We start from the raw sequence: 18,269 nt of genomic DNA on the forward strand, positions 1-18,269 counted from the left end.
CTGTGGATGATAAAGATCCCAAAGAGTAGAAGAATAAAGTGTCCTTCTCGAAGTGTAGAAGAACTATCACCTGAGGATCTTTATCAGACAACTAATCCTTGCAGACGGGAAGTCCAGTGTAATGTCTCTTAAAGGGATGGCATAAACTTTGCTGAATCGCCCTGCCTGCGAAACACCAGGATGACAGTTAATAGCTGCGGCGAGATTCAAACCCAGGCTAGATGGCTCAGAGGCGAGTGTGCGTACCTCTAAGCCATCCTGCCAACACACATGAGATATGTGCTTAGATGGGAACACTAAAAAGGCAACCTGAAAGGGCATATGAGGGGTGTTCAAATATGTTCTACGTATGAGACACTAAATTATCCAAGATGCGTCAACCTTTTTTATTATTCCTCAATAAATGTACAAGTATAAACAGAACCTATATTTAGTAAGAGCCTGGTGTTGGCTTGGTGGTTAGGGTGCCGGTTTGGGATCCTAGGATCCTGAGTTCGAATCCCGGTCGATCGCTAAATTAACGCCAGGGGGGTTGACTCAACCTGTCGTCCTTCTGAGGTTGGCAAATTGAGTACCAGCTTCCTGGGATGAATGATCCCGGTGAGTATCCCGATTTAGAATAGGTATCCCTGCGCATCGTAAGAGGCGACTAAGGGTTGGCGTCAGGAAGGGCATTCGGCCATAAAAACATCGCCTCAAACAGGGAACCATGATTGTCATGGGGCTCGAAAGGCTAACCCCCGCTCTAGCGGGGAAAATGGCCTTTAAACGATCATTCATTCATTCTATATTTAGTAAGAAAATATATAAATGTGGTAGTTGTTTAAATACTAGTAAAAAGCTCGTCAAAAATAACAGGTTGGAACAGTTTATTCGACAGTGCAGCCTCATGAGCATGCCAAAGTCTGAAGCCTCGGCCTAGTGTCAGGTGTGCTTATATCTTCTTTATTTATTAGACATCTTACGGATGTAAATGAACACTCGTTTTACTCTATGTGCATTGCACATCTGACATCACGTGCAGTAAATTTCACCTCCATGCGCTATATATTTATTGTTATTTTAAAAAACGCTTCTGTACACCGCCCTTGAGGCTCGGTTTGCACGCCACCGTCTACAATTCCAATAGAAGAGACAAAATGACTGTTATCGAAAATGTTTTTCGAGTTTGGTTTATCTTCAAGAATAGACCGTAGTGAACACACATTCATGTTGAAAGATTGGCCTTTAAAACCTACCCTTATGAAGGGAGACAGACATCTGTACAAACACACAAACTGACATTGTGTTTTATAAGTGGTAGATATGGCTCGTATTTTCTTGTTTTTTTGGCCTTTTTTAATCCACAAAATCTCAGCTCATGTAAGCGTGAGGTGTCAGAGGTTTACGAGTGGAAGGCAACACACTGATGGTGGGACAGTAGGACAGTACGAAATAATGAAAGGGATAAATGAACAGCAGGAGGAAGAGGACGAGGAGAGAGAGAAGGAAAAACAACCTGTAAGTACATGGCGAGAGTGTTAATGAGTAATGAGGATAAAAAAATGTCATAGGTATGGAGAGATGATGGCATGAGATGGTGGTGTTGCACCATTGAGTATTTCATCCGTGCGACCTTATGAACACCCCCTTTAGCGTTGTAACAGCAGGGTCCAGTAACACTCAAGCATGTTCTTAAAATCTGACAAAACGTCTATCAATTGGCATTTTGCATCTTTGAAGTACAGTACTGTATATCTATATCAACAATAGCAAGATAGTTTGTCTTACCAGGAACAACACCATTCGTTGCTATGGCACTCATAGAGATAGCAGTAAGCAGTGTCTGTAAAAGGAATGCAAAACGTCATGACCTTGGCAAAAAATCCTTACCTTCATCCCTCCCAAATAATTCCCCTTCTTCATTAATGGTGTTTTCATCCATCCCATCATCTCTGTCTACATCCCTATCTCACAATTACTCTCGATTTTCCACTCAAAGTTAACCTCGTTATTCAAACATCATCTGTCCCTCCTCTATTTTGATTTCACTCATATTTTGTTCCTAATCTACCCACCGGGTCTCCATTTAATAGGAATTGCCTTCCCCTGCTTTAATCGGCATCTAAATGGGAGAACACTGGGAAGTCTTACGCAGCAGCAGCAGAGCAGCACAATAAGGAATGACTCAAAAATGCCGGCTGTGCCAACCAGCCAAGGCAGACGCAGGAAGAGGATGACACCGAGAATGTTCTGTAGACACGGCAGATAGACACCCATGCAGGTTCCCATTCGAGGAGACTGAAGGTTAGGTGGGGATGGATGGTAGAGAGCAAGAGGTGCACAAGATGGTGGAGCAATGGATGGAAAGTTAGTGTCGCCTTTAATTGGAGGGCTCAGCAAGCATCCTTGAATCGCCAGCCACAAAACTTCAATCAAAAAACACAAAACAATAATTATCACTCACAATACCGATATAAAACCTTACCATCAAATTCATTTACTGAACCTCACTCTCATTGTCGTTTTTAAATAACGGGGTGTAACTGGGACGTTTTTGGGTGGGGGTGAGGGGATTTTCACATTTTCTTCATTTACAGCAGATGTTGGAGTATATATGTGAATGATGGTGTTCACCAAATGTCCTTTCAACCTCAATGATATTAACTCATCATTGACTGGTTTGTATCCCAGTACTGACCCTGCCATCTTCTTATTGCAAATCAATGCCACACCATTTATTGTATAAGTTTTGTGACCAGAAAAGAACACTTTGTAATGGTCATATTGAAACTGGCCCAAAAGCTCTATGCCAGTCTATCTGTTCACTTGTCAACAGAATTTCAGTTCTTGTCCTCTCCATCTCTCTCTTTATTACATCTAACTTTCCCTAATTCATTGACCTTACATTCTATGTTCCAATTCTGGAAAAGTTTGTGGAAAAAGAGTTTGACTTTCAGTTCTGGCAACCTTAGCGACCGGATTCCCTTTTTCTTTTTTTTCTTCTTTTTTTTTCTTGTATACAGGATCGAGGCTCGTGAAAGAGCTAACATTTATCACAAAAAAATCAAAACAGACACACAAAGTATATAATAAGGAGAGCTATATAATAAGGGGAGCGGTAGACAAGATGGGGAGAGAAGGGGAAGCACACAAACACAACATTTGAGAGCAGGGACATCGGGAGATCTGTGGGAGGGAGAGGGATTGGGGGAAGGAGGCGTGGGAAGGGGGTGGGGGTGTGAGAAGTATAAAAAACAAGGATACTACAAGGACTTCCAGGAAAAAAAGTTGGTATTTCAAAAAAGTGGATCTGGGGTGAAATTAGTGGGGGTAGAAAAGATCAAGGTTTTGGATGGGGGGAAATAAGAGATGGTGGTGAACAGCTGTTTTAAAGACCTGGAGGGAGGAGTGGGATTGAAGGGAATGGGGGAGTTTGTTCCAGAGGCAGGAGAAAAAAGGAATGAAGGAGTGAAGGTGAGCAGAGAGTCTTAATTTTGGCAGTTTAACCATAAGAGGGTTTCAGGCAGATCTTGTGCGACAAGTAGGAATATTTGGGGGACAGAGCACAGACAGAGCTGGGGGAGCAAGACCGGAGAGGAGTCGGTAGAGTTGGTAGTCTTCTGGGTTTGATCCAGTTCCATAATGCGGACAACATGTACTGGGTCCTTGATGTTGTGGGTAGAGGGACATGACCATAGCCCCGTATTATGATGCTCTCAATCAGCAATTAAGAGTGTGGGTCATTTGGAAATCTTTGCTATGTTGGAGCGAAAGGATATCAAAGAATGGAACGTGAACTTCAAAGGGTTCGTCGACACGAGGTGACATCCATCTCTCAATCCCCCCTTGCCCCTCATGCCACCCAGCCACCCACAGATCTAGACATAAATTCAATATAGTGCGATCTACAAGTAGTCTTTATACCTGAGTAGGTTTTGTCCTTGCGCCATCGATGCTCTCGGCCTCTTCGTGCTCTCGAGCACCCTGTGGCAAGTTAGTGTAGTTTACCAACCTACTAAGCAACGATGACACCATAGGTCGTGTGTCCATCTCTTCCTGAGGGTCAGATATGGTCAAGAGTGACAAAAACCATCCAAGGGTTAATGACCAGAAGTTAACTGGTTTTGTCCAAATTACTGTCACCATTTTAATCAGGATATTATTCGAAAACACCTAGCATGGGAAATATCAAAACAGACAATCAAGAGTACAAAAGGATCCCCTGGATTATCAGCAGGTCATTGAAGGAAGGGGGGACCGCCTTTAGAGGCCATTTCTCCCCGCAGAGCCAGGGTTGGCCTTTTTCGGGCACCGTGTTCCCCTTTTTGAATCAATGTTTTACGCCCGGATGCCCTTCCTGCCACCCACCCTGTTAGTCGCCTCTTGCTACACATAGGGAATTACCAGTGAGCTGGTACTCAATTTGCCGACCTCAGAAGGATGACAGGCTGAGTCAACCCCCCTGGCATTAATTCAGCAATCGACTGGGATTCGAACCCAGGATCCTATGATCCCAAGCCGGCACCCTAACTGCTAAGCCAACACCAGGCTTCAGGGGTGAAGATACGAGAAATATTTAGCAGGACTCAGGTCGAGCGAGGAAGTGTGTTCCACAGGTGGGGGAAATTGATATCGAGACAGTAAAGTGTGCCAGCCAAGCTTCGCTTGAGAAACACGCAAGATGGGAAGCCATTGTACAGTATCAGGAATGTCGACTCAAATAGTTAGTAAGGAGGAAGAACATTTGGGACATAGTCATGGTGAATGTTTAGCTGGCAAAATGCTAAGGAAAGAATGGTCATGTTAAATGTTTTCTAATTGTGTTTTCTTGTCGTTATCAAACCGGTGTTGCTGTGCTTAGTAACAATGGCTATTATGGCATTACCATGTTCCTCTTATGTTGTCATTCTTCAGTCATGTTTATGAAATGCTTTCAATAAACAGATCCTTTCTTATTTTTGACTTCTCCTTCTGAGTAACCGTGATGTTTAATAAATGTCATTTCGTCCCTGTAACCAAGGAAGTTGGATTACCACTACATAAGAGTCGAAGGTTGCCCACATACGACGTTATCTTTCATTACAACTCCCTGTTGTACTGGTAGAAAATCGAAATATACAGTCACGTGAAAAAGTAAGTACACCCCATGTAAAGTTTTGACTTTTTCAACATATTTCAACATACAGCTATTTGATCTTCATTTCAACAATATTGATAGATAAAGGTGATATAATATAACAAATATCATGAAACATTTACATTTTGTAGTCCATTGTATAATTTAAATAAACATAAATGCAAATTTCACATGTGGAAAAAGTAAGTACACCCCATGAAATGTTTTTTAAAATCTTTTTAACATATCTGGACATATCAATATTTCATCTTCATTTAAACAGTATCTATAGATAAAGGTGATCTAATTGAAAGAAAAACAATGAAAAATTGACTGCAATAATTTATTCAACAAAAAATTAACAGAGATGCCATTTCCTTCTGTGGAAAAAGGAAGTACACCCTTGGCTCTAATAGGTGGTATTGCCCCCTTTGGCAGAAACAACCTCAAGTCGGCGTTTCTTATAACTGTCTACCAGTCTCTGACATCGACTGGGAGAAATTTTTGCCCACTCCTCCATGCAGAATTCTTTCAGCTGTGCGATGTTTGAGGGGTTTCTTGCATGCACAGCTCGTTTCAAATCCCCCCACAACATCTCGATGGGATTTAGCTCCGGGCTTTGACTTGGCCATTCCAGAACCCTCCATTTCTTTCTTTTCAGCCATTCCTTGGTGGATTTACTGGTATGTTTAGGGTCATTGTCATGTTGCAAGGTCCACCTTCGGTTGAGCTTCAACTTTCCGACAGATGGCCTCACATTATCCTCAAGCACGCTCTGGTGCAATGAAGAATTCATAGTGGATTCTATGATGGTGAGCTGCCCAGAACCTGATGCAGCAAAGCTGCCCCAAACCATAATATTTTCACCACCATGCTTTGCAGTTGGTATCGGGTTCTTGTGGTCAAATGCTGTCTTTGGTTTTCGCCAAACATGTCTTCTGGTACTGTGGTCAAATAGCTCTACCTTTGACTCATCTGTCCAGAGCACATTGTTCCAGAAGTGCGGGTCTTTGCCTAGGTGTTCATTGGCAAACTTTAGTCTTGCCCTGATGTTCTTTCTGGACAGCAAAGGTTCCCTCCTGGCACACCGCCCATGTAGATCAAATTTGTGCAGCCACTTTCTAATGGTAGACTCGTGCACTTTGACATCAACAGTGGCAAGAGCTACCTGTAGGTACCGTGATGAAATTCTGGGGTTCTTAGAGACTTCTTTCAGCATCTTGCGGTCTGCTCTTGGGCTGAACTTGCTGGGGTGGTCTGGCCTGAACAAGTTGGCAGTTGTTTGGAATCTTCTCTACTTGTAGATGATCTTCCGGACAGTCGAATGATTGATTTCAAATTGTTTGGAGACGTTTTTAAATCCCTTCCCAGACTCGTAGGCATCTATATCCTTCTTTCTGAAGGCCTCAGAGAGCTCTTTTGATCTAGGCATGGTGACGCCGCACACTTCAACAACAAAGAGCAAACCAAACGAAATGTCTGAGGTTTAAAAATAAGACAGGTTCCTCCAAGATCCTCTCTAACAATGTTCTAATCATTCGCACCTGAGCTGGTACACCTAATTTTAATTTTAGGTATTTGAAGTAGTGATAAATGTCGGGGTGTACTTACTTTTTCCACATGTGAAATTTGCATTTATGTTTATTTAAATTATACAATGGACTACAAAATGTAAATGTTTCATGATATTTGTTATATTATATCACCTTTATCTATCAATATTGTTGAAATGAAGATCAAATAGCTGTATGTTGAAAAATGTTGAAAAAGTCAAAACTTTACACGAGGTGTACTTACGTTTTCACATGACTGTATATATATATATATATATATATATATATATATATATATATATATATATATATATATATATATATATATATATATATATATATATATACAGTGGAACCTTGACTTACGAGTTTAATTCGTTCCGTGACCGAGCTCGTAACTCAATTTGCTCGTATCTCAAATTAAATTTCCCCATTGAAATGCATTGAAATGCTATTAATCCGTTCCAGCCCGCCAAAAACCACACCAATTTTTTTTAAAATATACAGTATATATAAAAATATCTCGCGCTTTATATTTCACCTGTATGCAGCATACAAGTTGGCAGGATGGCCTGGACTGGAGGTACGCACACTTGACTCTAAAGTCTAAACTGTCCAGCCTGGGTTTGAATCCCGACCCAGCTATAACCTGTCATGGGTGAATCACAGGCAGGGTGATTCATCAATGTGTGTACCGCTAAACTGGGCGCCCCGTTTGCGTCCCATTAGTTGTTGGATGTTAAGGATCTCACCGTGTTTTCCACAAAGAGAAGGCGAGCTATCGCCGGCACTCTGAAGAAGTTGTGGCCTGGCATGGCATGAACATGAAAACATGAACATGAACATGAAATGTTCGACATGAACATGAAATTTTCCGAAATAACCAAAATGCGAAAACTAAAATGCATCGCTATACGGCAGAGATACGTACTGTACTTGAACGGCAAGATAACCACGTGACCAGAACCTACTTGGCGGCGTAAACTCGAAATAACCAAAATGCGAAAACAAAAACGCAGCGCTATACGACAGAGATACGTACTGTACTTGAACGGCAAGATAACCACGTGACCAGAACCTACCTGGCGGCGTAAACTCGAAATAACCAAAATGCGAAAACTAAAATGCATCGCTATACGACAGAGATACGTACTGTACTTGAACGGCAAGATAACCACGTGACCGGGTGGCGAAAGCTCGTAACTCGGATCTCGGCTCGCATCTCAAAGCAATAAACTGCCGGAGCGACGGCTCGTATCTCGAAAAACTCGTAAGTTGGGGCACTCGTAAGTCAAGGTTCCACTGTATTATGAATTTTGGGGTAGGGGAATACCTAGATCTCGGTAGATCTGTGTAGGTATCATGCTTCGTCTGTCGTGGGTAGCTAGAACCACCTCGATGTAAATAAGTAGAGGACCTGTACCCCGTGTCGGATTAAGTGTGTCTTCGTCCCTGCCACGAGGGGGCGGGGCATGTTAAGTAGTTGTAGGAAATATGCTAACTCCATTGTGTCGTTCCCTCTGTTAACATCCCGGTGTCCCTTATGGCAACGCACTCTTATACATTAGATAGGCCCATTAGTGCACCACATTAATTAATTCCCCTCCACCGCAAAAAGACTGACCGGAAGAATAAACCCCAAGCGGCCGCACAGTACGCCACCATGGCGATGGAACATCGTACAAGGCAGGCTGGGGCCACGCCCACCGCGCGATGGATCGACACCGAGGGTTTGGTGGGCGGGTTGCACGACTGGTGGGAGGAGATCGGAAGATTCGAGAAGGGCCCGGATGACATCAGAGCACGCCGGACAAGAGACCTGGAGCGGTGGACATTTTGTGACTTTTGGTCTGGACTTTGCTGGTGAACGTTGGTGTGCCAACATTGTCCCCTTTCGTTATTGGACTGATCCTGCCCGGATCGCTCCTCTTCCCTTGGCCTCTTGCTCCTGACTGTCCCTTCGGCTGGACCTGTTCTTGCTTTTGGATTTTGGTGGAAAGACGGTGGAGCGCCGACGATTCTTTTCCCCGGCGTTCACGTCCGAACGGCGGGCGTACGAGCTGCAGCAGCCGGGAGGCCATTGCACGCTCGCTCGCTTTGTGCGAGAGGCCTGGTGAACAGAGGCGTGGGGAGACCGGCGTCGGACGACGGTGCTCCAGCCCAACAATTCCTGACGGACGCTACACACCACAGATAAGCCAGCACAAACGCAAACATGATGATTCCTTTATTTGAATATTTCTTCGTCAGTGTATTTGAAGTGAAGTGTGGGAGCGCTCCATTAGAGGGGTTTAGGTTTAATCGTCGTGTTTCCTTGTTCTCGGTTCCGTTTAACAAATATTTATTTTTGTACATTGAATTCGGGTTTTCGTTCGCTTGATTTAATTTCCTGCAGGTTCGAGGGCTGCCGTCGGAACCAGAGGTAAACCTGCCACATGAATTTATCTGAACGAAGATCTAAATTATGCACTGTCGGATGGCTCTTTCGGAGCTTGGCAGGCAAAGCGCATGTACGTGACGGTGATGTCACAGCATGCGCTCATTAGGCTGGAGAACTTAAATTATAATTTGATTGGTTACTCCCGGCCGCATTCAGGCGACTCCATATAATGAGTGGATACCAGAGATAATGTACTGTGTGGCAGGCGGTGCTTATCACTCCCATTAAGGTACAGTATAGCTGGATGGGATACCTTAATGGTGGTTCACCACTCATGGTATGAAGTCGCATAATGATATTGTTGCGGTTATGAGAATAAAGGATAACCTCCCTCGTAGGTAGACAAACCACAACATGTAGCCTCGCTGTAGTATAGTTATTTCTTAGTAAATGTAAGGTAGTCTCCTTTCCTGTGTTAGTTTTGCGTTGAGCAGGCCAGTGAGCTTAGGTGTTCTTTTGCGCTGGAATGCCACGTGCTCGGCCTGAACAAGTCTGGCAAGGCCGAAGGGAGGAGCTGCAGGGGGAGTGGCCGGTAAGCCGCGAGCCGCCAATCAGAGCTCGAGGGGAGTGGCTCACCACAGCAACGAGAGGTGGGGCTTGGAACATTCGAGTAAGACTCTGGGGCGGGGCCATAAAACCCTGCTCCGAGCCCCCCGTCTCAGTTCAGACGAGAGTTGAGCTGGAGTCGAGAGTCAGTCGGAGCCCCCGTGAGAGAGAGCCAGCGAGAGCCAGAGAACGCGTCGGAGTGCGTGACTTGAACTGCTTGTAATAGTTTTGTTGTACACGAACATTCACCGTGCCGTGCGCTCTGCTGCCTGTATTAAATCGCGCTTGTGAAGACGACCTGTTCCGGGCCACAGACGCGCGATCTCCTCCTGCCTGCATTTCCCTGCATACGTGCCGTGACCGCCAGAGGGCCACGCCGGGCGAGCTGTCCGGGAGCGACCGACGGCAAGGCGTGTTTGGCGTGCGAACTTTCTTCCTCCATTTCCCCGTGTGAGTGAGTGGACCCTTTGTCTGGGTATAAGTTAAAACTGTTAAGCCTCTGCTCTGTGTCCCCTTTCCTTTATCCTGATTATTGTACATAAATAATAAACATGTGTTCTTTCTTCAATTTGATCGTTCCCGTCCATTCCATCCATTGGCCTAGCATAGTACGAATAGAACCGCTCGAATCGGGTTCCAATAAAGTAACGGCATGAGTCACATGATACGCACACCACTCGGGCGTACTCGATTAGCGTGGCTTGTGCGAGGTCCGGTCCCCGTTTTCGTGGCAGCGTGGGTCAAAGGTACGTGCGGCGTTGACCCGATACCCTTTTTCATGCTCTCTGCGGAAGTGGCGATTCGGCCTCGTGGACACGAAGACCCAAGGGGAAATAAGGGGTTTAATCCACCCTTTGTAACGTGGACGGGCTTCGGGAGATCCGCAACAATATATATATTGTTGCGAATATGGAATTTGACCTCCATATCCGCTTGTAAATATTCCCCTATCTTCTCCGATACTCCCCAACTCTCCCCTTACCCCATTCCCTAGTCCCATTGTCTGTAAACAACACCCATTAGAGCCGATCTTCCCCTTCATTCCCCCATTAAATGTCGTGCCCAGGTCCCCCGCACCACACGTAGACAATTATAGGACATCTTGCTAGTTATTCTTAATCTATGTCAGTTAAGGACTTGTTTCCATTAATTATGACTCTTCGTTGCACCAGAATGTGATGATATGGCACCAGTAGGAGTTTAGGACCTTCCCATACCTCCCCGCATCTCTTCCCATCATCTCAAGCTCCAACAACAACCACAACAACAGCGGCTTTGCGTCCTCACTCCGGCTCGGTTGGCCGCCATTGAACATGTGCTCGACGGGGTTACCCAGAAGGGGGCTCCCTGTCGGCCCCTCGTCAAGGGCGGAGCCGGTAACCCCCGCACCCAATGAGAAGCCATGGGCCGATGCCATATGGGGCGGAGCTAACGAGCGAGGGCGTGACTCCCCGCCGGATATACGCGGCCCCGCGCCGGACGTGACGTGAGATGCGCCCCGAGCTTGGAAGGACAAGACGCCACCCTCCCGAGCGCTGAGCGACCTCCCCGGCATCTCCACAAAAGTCGCGACCCACGAGCGCTGAGCGACCTCCCCGCATCTGCTGGACACCACCGTACGTGATTCTGTCCCTGAGCCAGGTGCACCTGAGCCATCGACTGCCGCTTTCCTTGCCATCAAATCCCGTGTGAGTCAGCGTTGTCCCGTTTATCTGTGGTCTGTCTAGGGTTAATATAAGGTTGTGTCTAAGTGCCCACCTTCCTATGTTTCCCTCTTGTCCCTGTAATCTAACCTTTTCCGCCTTAATATAACCTCCTCCGGAGGTCTTGAGAACTGAACCCCTGGTGTCGTATTGTGTGATTGTAATCCAGCCGGGTGTCTTCTTTTTCTTATTGAGCCAGCATAGCGCGGCTTCGTCGACGTTCGAGTACAATCGGGTAACTTGTACGGATACGGCGGCCATCCCGCTCGGCCCACCATACCATCAAAGTCGTATCTGTAACAATTGGTGTCGAGGAGTGGAATTCGAACCCGGGACTAAATTAGTTAGGCCCAAATTTTGGGAGGGAAAATCGATTCGGAGCGCGTTTCCCGCGCGAAATTATAACGGCGAAATTTCAATTTGTTTTACGAAAATAAAAAATAAAAACCGAATTTTGAAAGTCGCGCTATGGCGGATCAAGACGGCTGGGGTCCGGTAGGGGAGAGTGAAGCAGGGTCGGTCCAGGACCAAATTGAGGGACATGAGGGACATGAGGAGAGCGAAACAGCGGGGGTAGCAGACGCGCGAAATTGCGCCTCGCACATAGCTACGGCGGCCGCACCCGCTGCACAAGTGGGAGGGATGGCCCAGATGCAGGTCCTCATGGAGCAATTTATGGCGCAAATGCAGGCGTCCCTCAAACTGCAGAGTAACCAATTGGGGAACCGGATGGATGCTCAGAGTGAGCAAATGAGGGTTGATAGTGAGCGGTTGGGAAACCAAATGGGGGTAATGAGGGACGAAGCGAGGGCTCGGAGTGAGCAATTGGGGGTAATGAGGGACGAAGCGAGGGGTACCAGTGAGGGGTTAGACAATAATTTTAAGGGTTTAGACAAGAAATTTGGGAAGTTAGACGACAAATTTGAGGGGTTAGACAACGGGATAAAAGAGGTGAAAAAGGGGTTAATGGGGGTAGAAAATAGAATGGCTGCCCAGGAGAATCAGATAGAGGGAGTGAAAAATGGGTTAGAGGGGTTAGAAAACAGGATGGAAGGCAAATTGAGGGACATGAGGGACCAAGCGGAAAGGGAAGTTAACCAAATGGGGCAGCAGATAGAGGGGGTCAGAATGGGGGTAGAAACCAAACTGGATGCTCACAGGGAGGAAATGGAGCAGATGAGGGTGGCATCTGGGCAGGAGATGCAAGTGATGGGAGAGGAGATCAGAAGAGGAGTGAGTGAGGAGGTCGGAGGAGTGCGCGAGGAGGTGAGGCACTGTGAGGAGCACATGGAAAAGGAGGTGAGAAAGGGGACTGTAAAGTTACAAGGGGGCATAGAGGACCTGACGCAGGAGGTGGAGCAGCTGACGGTGGGACAGACGGAGTTAGTGGAGCAGGTTCAAAGGAACACTGCGGTATTAGGAGGGTTAAAAGCGACACAAAACGACATAAAAAACGACTTGATAGCGACAAAGAGGGAATGTCAGATGGTACGTGAGGGACTGACAACGAGGTTGGACGAGGTGATAGAGGTAATGGAGACGAAGGACCGGCAGGTGAGGACGCACCTGGAAACGGTCAAGGTAGCCTTAGAGGATGAGCTTGAGGAGACGTACCGGGGAATAAAAGAGGTGAGGCACAAATTAGAAGAAGTGGAAGAAGGGGTGAGCGAAATTAAGAAGCGACGGAGAGGGGATAACAAAGAGATAAAAGAGGAGATAAAAGAATTGGTCCAAAGTCTGTGTTTGGATCGTGATGATGTGCTCATTAACCGGATGAGGGATTCGCAGGTGATGGAGGAGAAGCGAAGAGGAAGAGGACCCGGTGTAAGTGGTGACCAATATGGTCGTGCGTATGATGCGCCAGGGGATTTAAGAAGCTTGGGGGTCGAGATGGACCCGGGTGTTCGTGAGAGGCCGTTGGTGAAGTGTGCGACAGGTCTGGTGTGCGAAAGAGGAGGTGTGCGAGAAAGTCCGACTCTGGGGTGTGTGAGGAAAAAGTGCGTGCCAAGGAGTAGTGAGGGTGCTGGCGAGAGTGAGTCGGTCGTAGCGCGTGTGCGAGGGAGCACATGGAAGCGCGGTGTGGTAAGTGTTACAGAGGGTGTGACGGGAGAGTGTGCGCGAGAAAGGTGTGTGACGGACAGGTGCATGAGGAAAGAGTGCGCTGTCAGAAGTAAGGAAGAGTGTCCACCTGTGGTGAGTGTTACAGAGGGTGTAACGGGAGAGTGTGCGCGAGAAAGGTGTGTGACGGACAGGTGCATGGGGAAAGAGTGCGCTGTCAAAGGCAAGGAAGAATGCACACCTGTGGTGAGTGTTACAGAGGGTGTAACGGGAGAGTGTGCGCGAGAAAGGTGTGTAACGGACAGGTGCATGGGGAAAGAGTGCGCTGTCAAGAGTAAGGGTGAGTGCGCTGTCAGGAATGGAGGTGAAAGTAGTGAGAGTGACATGGAGCGTGAGTTAGTTGTGACAGGTGAGCGAGGATGTACACCTGGGATGGAAGGATGTACACCTGGAATGGTAGAGCGTGAGTGGGAATGCACGCTGGAGTTGGTGGTGAGGCACGTGGTAGGATGTGCGAGTGAGAGCACACCTGTGATTGTCACAGAGGAGGTGACCGAGGAGGGGGCGCGAAGAGGTGTATTGGTGAGGTGTGCTACCAACGAGTGTGTGCCAAAGTGTTCGGTGGTCAGGTGTGTGACCAAGGCGGTGAGTGGAATGGGCGTACCTGGGTGTGTAAGGAACGGTACGAGGGGCATGGAAACGGCTGGATGTGTGAGCAAGGAACGGGCTGCGGGATGTAAGCATGCAGGTGAAGCATCGACGTTAGACGGGGTAGAGTTTAGAACGACTTTTAGCCGAAGCAGGCCCTCGGTGCGTGCCGGGCCTCGCTTTGAACGGCCGCGTCCAGGCTCCACTAGGCGGAGCTTGCAGCCCGATAGGAAGGGTCGTTATGGCGACCACGTTTTGTTGAGACGTGCCGGCAGGTCGAGATCGGGACATTGGATGGCTCCACGCCGAGGTGATGCGTGGGATCTCGGGCCGGGTAAACCTCCTTCCCTGCACCGAAGGCAGGATGCAGCCAGCCGCTGGCACAAAACAACCAGCATCCATTGCTTGGCTTTACGAAGCCGGGCTTTGGACAGGAATTGGCGCACCGAGAGGCAGTAGTGAGTAGACTGGGTGATGAGGTTAGTGTTTTGGACCCAAAATTAGAGAAAAACAAAATTTGATGATTGGCAAAGGATTGGCAGTAGTGATTGGCAGATGATGGGCAGTGATTGGCCAAATTTTTGATTTGTTGAAATTTGATGTGCAAAATTGGTAGTGAGAGACCCCCGATGTGGTGGGATGGCAAATCCACCATCCCTCACAGGTGTGGGGCAAAGGAGCAATAGCTTATGGGGTGTATGGCAGTGAAAACTAGCCCGGGTGGGTTAGGATATGGTGTGTAGGGATCTAGAGAAGATGACCTTAGGTAACGTTAAGTTTAGTTAGTGACTGATACCTGTAGTGGGGACGCAGGTAGATTAGTATGGAGGATAATGACGTGGGAGCGCAATAGTTTAAAGGGACGACTGGGAAGCGCAAGTTTCAGAAGGGAGTAGTTAGCTGAGATGATGCTGTGTGTGTGAGAATTGAACAGGTGTGATTGCACAGGTGTGCAACTGGACAGGTGTGTGGAGCAGTGTGTGAGTAATGAGTGTTGTGGATCAGCGCGAATGCGCTTGGGGAGAGAAGGGTGCAGGTGGCACCAGGTGTGAGAGCACAGGTGTGCAGGTACAGGTGTGTGGAGAGAGTTGGAGTGAGCGGTACGGAGTGGTGTGCATGGTGCGAAGGTGTGAATGGGGGAAGAGTGGACCCCCATCACGGATACCCGGGGCGGGTAGTGTAAGTGTTAGGTAGAGGGTGCAGGTAAATTGTGGTTGGATATTGGCATTTGTGGTGGGGTTGCAGAATGGTGTTGTGGATGGGTGCATTAGTGTTGTGGAAATGGCTGGGCGTGTAGCCTGTTAGTGTGTGTAGTTGGTTGGGCGCTCCACCACTGTGAGGATGTCGGCCAGGTGAGGCCGCAGGTGGGCTCTGGGAGCCGGTAGTAGTTGTTGTGGATGGGGCCCGAGGATCCGGAGGACGGACCCGGGTAGCCCAGTGCCAGAGGGCACCGAGTGGGGTGACAGAGCCAGGAGGGGCCTGCCCCAGTTAGATAGGTTAGGGTGAGGAGCTAGGTAAGCTCGGGTGGCAACTGCAGTGGTGGAGGTGTGCAGGTGGGTAGACCCACTGGGAGAGGTACACGTCGCAGCCCAGAAATTGTGCTAGAGCACCGGGAGATGAATCGGGGGAGTGAGACCCCAAATTGAGAAGCACCACAGTTTGGCCAATGGGAATTGGTTTTTAGAACCCATAGTGTAAGAGGGCCAATGGTTTGGCCGGAGAAAGACCCCGGGTAGTGTAAAGTTGTTAAAGTCATTTAGGAGATAGTTAGGATTGATGAACCTGTCGCACCATACGCAGCCACTTACCTGTGGTGATGATGATGACTCCACACCTGTGTTTTCTTTGTTTTGTGCAGGAAATGAGATTGCTGTGAGGATTTGTGAGACGCATCACGACGTGGATGAGACATTGGGGTGATTCCATCTCTCCCTCCCTAGGAGGGACTGATGATGAATTGGTAATGGCAAATTTTGATGTTGAGTTGAAAATGGCAAATTTTGATGAGAGTTGAAAATGGCAAATTTGATTGGTTAGGAGGGAGAGAAGACGAATTTGGTATATGGGAGGAACGGGGAAGACAGTAGGGATGTTTGTTGATTTGTAAAGTAGATGTTTATGGGTAGTGTTGTGTTGTGTGGATACAGTAAGGGGTAAGGGAGGGGCCATGTAGGTTACCTGGTGGGGGGGGGGGCGTACGATAGGAACGTACCTGTCTCACCTGGTTCCCATGTGCCCCCAGTGTGCATTACCTTATATTGCGTGCACTTTTGCGCCCTTACCACCTTACTCACTTGTCTGCTTCTTTTGTCTCCCACCTCCGAGGATCTGGCTTTGGGGTAGAGAGAGAGGAGAGAGAGGTGCTGGCGACGCAGTTGTGGGCCTGCACTTTCGCTGTTCGCTGCCTGGATCGGTACACCATATGGACCGCAATGTTTGTGGCCACCCACAATGGACCGCAGTTCGTTTGCGGCCAAGCACCACCCGGGGATGGACCTATGGGTCAACGTGGCACCTATGCCATACAGGTGAACCACTTTTAGTTAACCACCAAGTGCACCACAAGAAGAGCAAGAGACACCTGCAGGGTTAGGGGTTGTTGAAGTTATTTTTATTCCAATGAACAATGGTGACTGCACCGATTGGTGGTGGGGTGGTGCTGTTGATGCTCGGGAAAGGGTGCTCTGCACGTTATTAAAGGGCCGTCGGCCACAGAGCACTCGTGGGTTGGTGTATCGATGTTGGCAAGCGCGCTCTCTCTATGCATAACATCTGCATGTGTTCCTCCAAAAACAGGTCCTGGATCGTAGTGTAAATAGCAGCGTAGTCTTGTAAATAATGCTCCCTACCGGCTGTATGTTTAGTTTGAGAATTCTTTCCGGATTCGGTTATCCTGTGGGTGTGTTTCTGAGAGGAGAAGGGTGCAACGTCGCAGGGGGACATATTTACTCATTTGTGAATATCTATAAAACTGTCGCACTCAGGGTAGAGTTAATAGTAGAGGGAACTACATTGCGTGCCACACTAAAGTAGGTAAAAATTTATCGGGTCGGGACGCCCCGAGGGTAGAGAAGGGTGCAATGTTGCGAATATGGAATTTGACCTCCATATCCGCTTGTAAATATTCCCCTATCTTCTCCGATACTCCCCAACTCTCCCCTTACCCCATTCCCTAGTCCCATTGTCTGTAAACAACACCCATTAGAGCCGATCTTCCCCTTCATTCCCCCATTAAATGTCGTGCCCAGGTCCCCCGCACCACACGTAGACAATTATAGGACATCTTGCTAGTTATTCTTAATCTATGTCAGTTAAGGACTTGTTTCCATTAATTATGACTCTTCGTTGCACCAGAATGTGATGATATGGCACCAGTAGGAGTTTAGGACCTTCCCATACCTCCCCGCATCTCTTCCCATCATCTCAAGCTCCAACAACAACCACAACAACAGCGGCTTTGCGTCCTCACTCCGGCTCGGTTGGCCGCCATTGAACATGTGCTCGACGGGGTTACCCAGAAGGGGGCTCCCTGTCGGCCCCTCGTCAAGGGCGGAGCCGGTAACCCCCGCACCCAATGAGAAGCCATGGGCCGATGCCATATGGGGCGGAGCTAACGAGCGAGGGCGTGACTCCCCGCCGGATATACGCGGCCCCGCGCCGGACGTGACGTGAGATGCGCCCCGAGCTTGGAAGGACAAGACGCCACCCTCCCGAGCGCTGAGCGACCTCCCCGGCATCTCCACAAAAGTCGCGACCCACGAGCGCTGAGCGACCTCCCCGCATCTGCTGGACACCACCGTACGTGATTCTGTCCCTGAGCCAGGTGCACCTGAGCCATCGACTGCCGCTTTCCTTGCCATCAAATCCCGTGTGAGTCAGCGTTGTCCCGTTTATCTGTGGTCTGTCTAGGGTTAATATAAGGTTGTGTCTAAGTGCCCACCTTCCTATGTTTCCCTCTTGTCCCTGTAATCTAACCTTTTCCGCCTTAATATAACCTCCTCCGGAGGTCTTGAGAACTGAACCCCTGGTGTCGTATTGTGTGATTGTAATCCAGCCGGGTGTCTTCTTTTTCTTATTGAGCCAGCATAGCGCGGCTTCGTCGACGTTCGAGTACAATCGGGTAACTTGTACGGATACGGCGGCCATCCCGCTCGGCCCACCATACCATCAAAGTCGTATCTGTAACAATATTGTTGTGGATATGAGAATTGTGTTTTTTTTTT

At 48.0% G+C, this 18,269-nt stretch overlaps 1 protein-coding gene across 7 annotated transcripts in view; it reads right to left on the reverse strand.

The window, feature by feature from the left end:
* Positions 1-18,269, reverse strand: part of LOC137434920 (solute carrier family 12 member 4) — a 105,374-nt gene that overhangs the window by 42,935 nt on the left and 44,170 nt on the right. For 4 of the 7 annotated variants that reach the window (XM_068128145.2, XM_078784921.1, XM_078784923.1 and 1 more), the window contains 3 exons: positions 3,907-4,038; positions 2,134-2,280; positions 1,771-1,825 (listed from right to left, as the gene is read on the reverse strand). In XM_068128145.2, the coding sequence (XP_067984246.1) occupies positions 1,771-1,825; positions 2,134-2,280; positions 3,907-4,038 (334 nt within the window). The remainder of the gene's footprint in view (positions 1-1,770; positions 1,826-2,133; positions 2,281-3,906; positions 4,039-18,269) is intronic. The other 3 variants (XM_078784919.1, XM_078784920.1, XM_078784922.1) reach the window with 2 other exon arrangements.

Source organism: Myxine glutinosa, chromosome 9 (assembly GCF_964187855.1).
Source record: "Myxine glutinosa chromosome 9, kmMyxGlut1.1, whole genome shotgun sequence".
Classification (NCBI taxonomy): Eukaryota; Metazoa; Chordata; class Myxini; order Myxiniformes; family Myxinidae; genus Myxine; species Myxine glutinosa.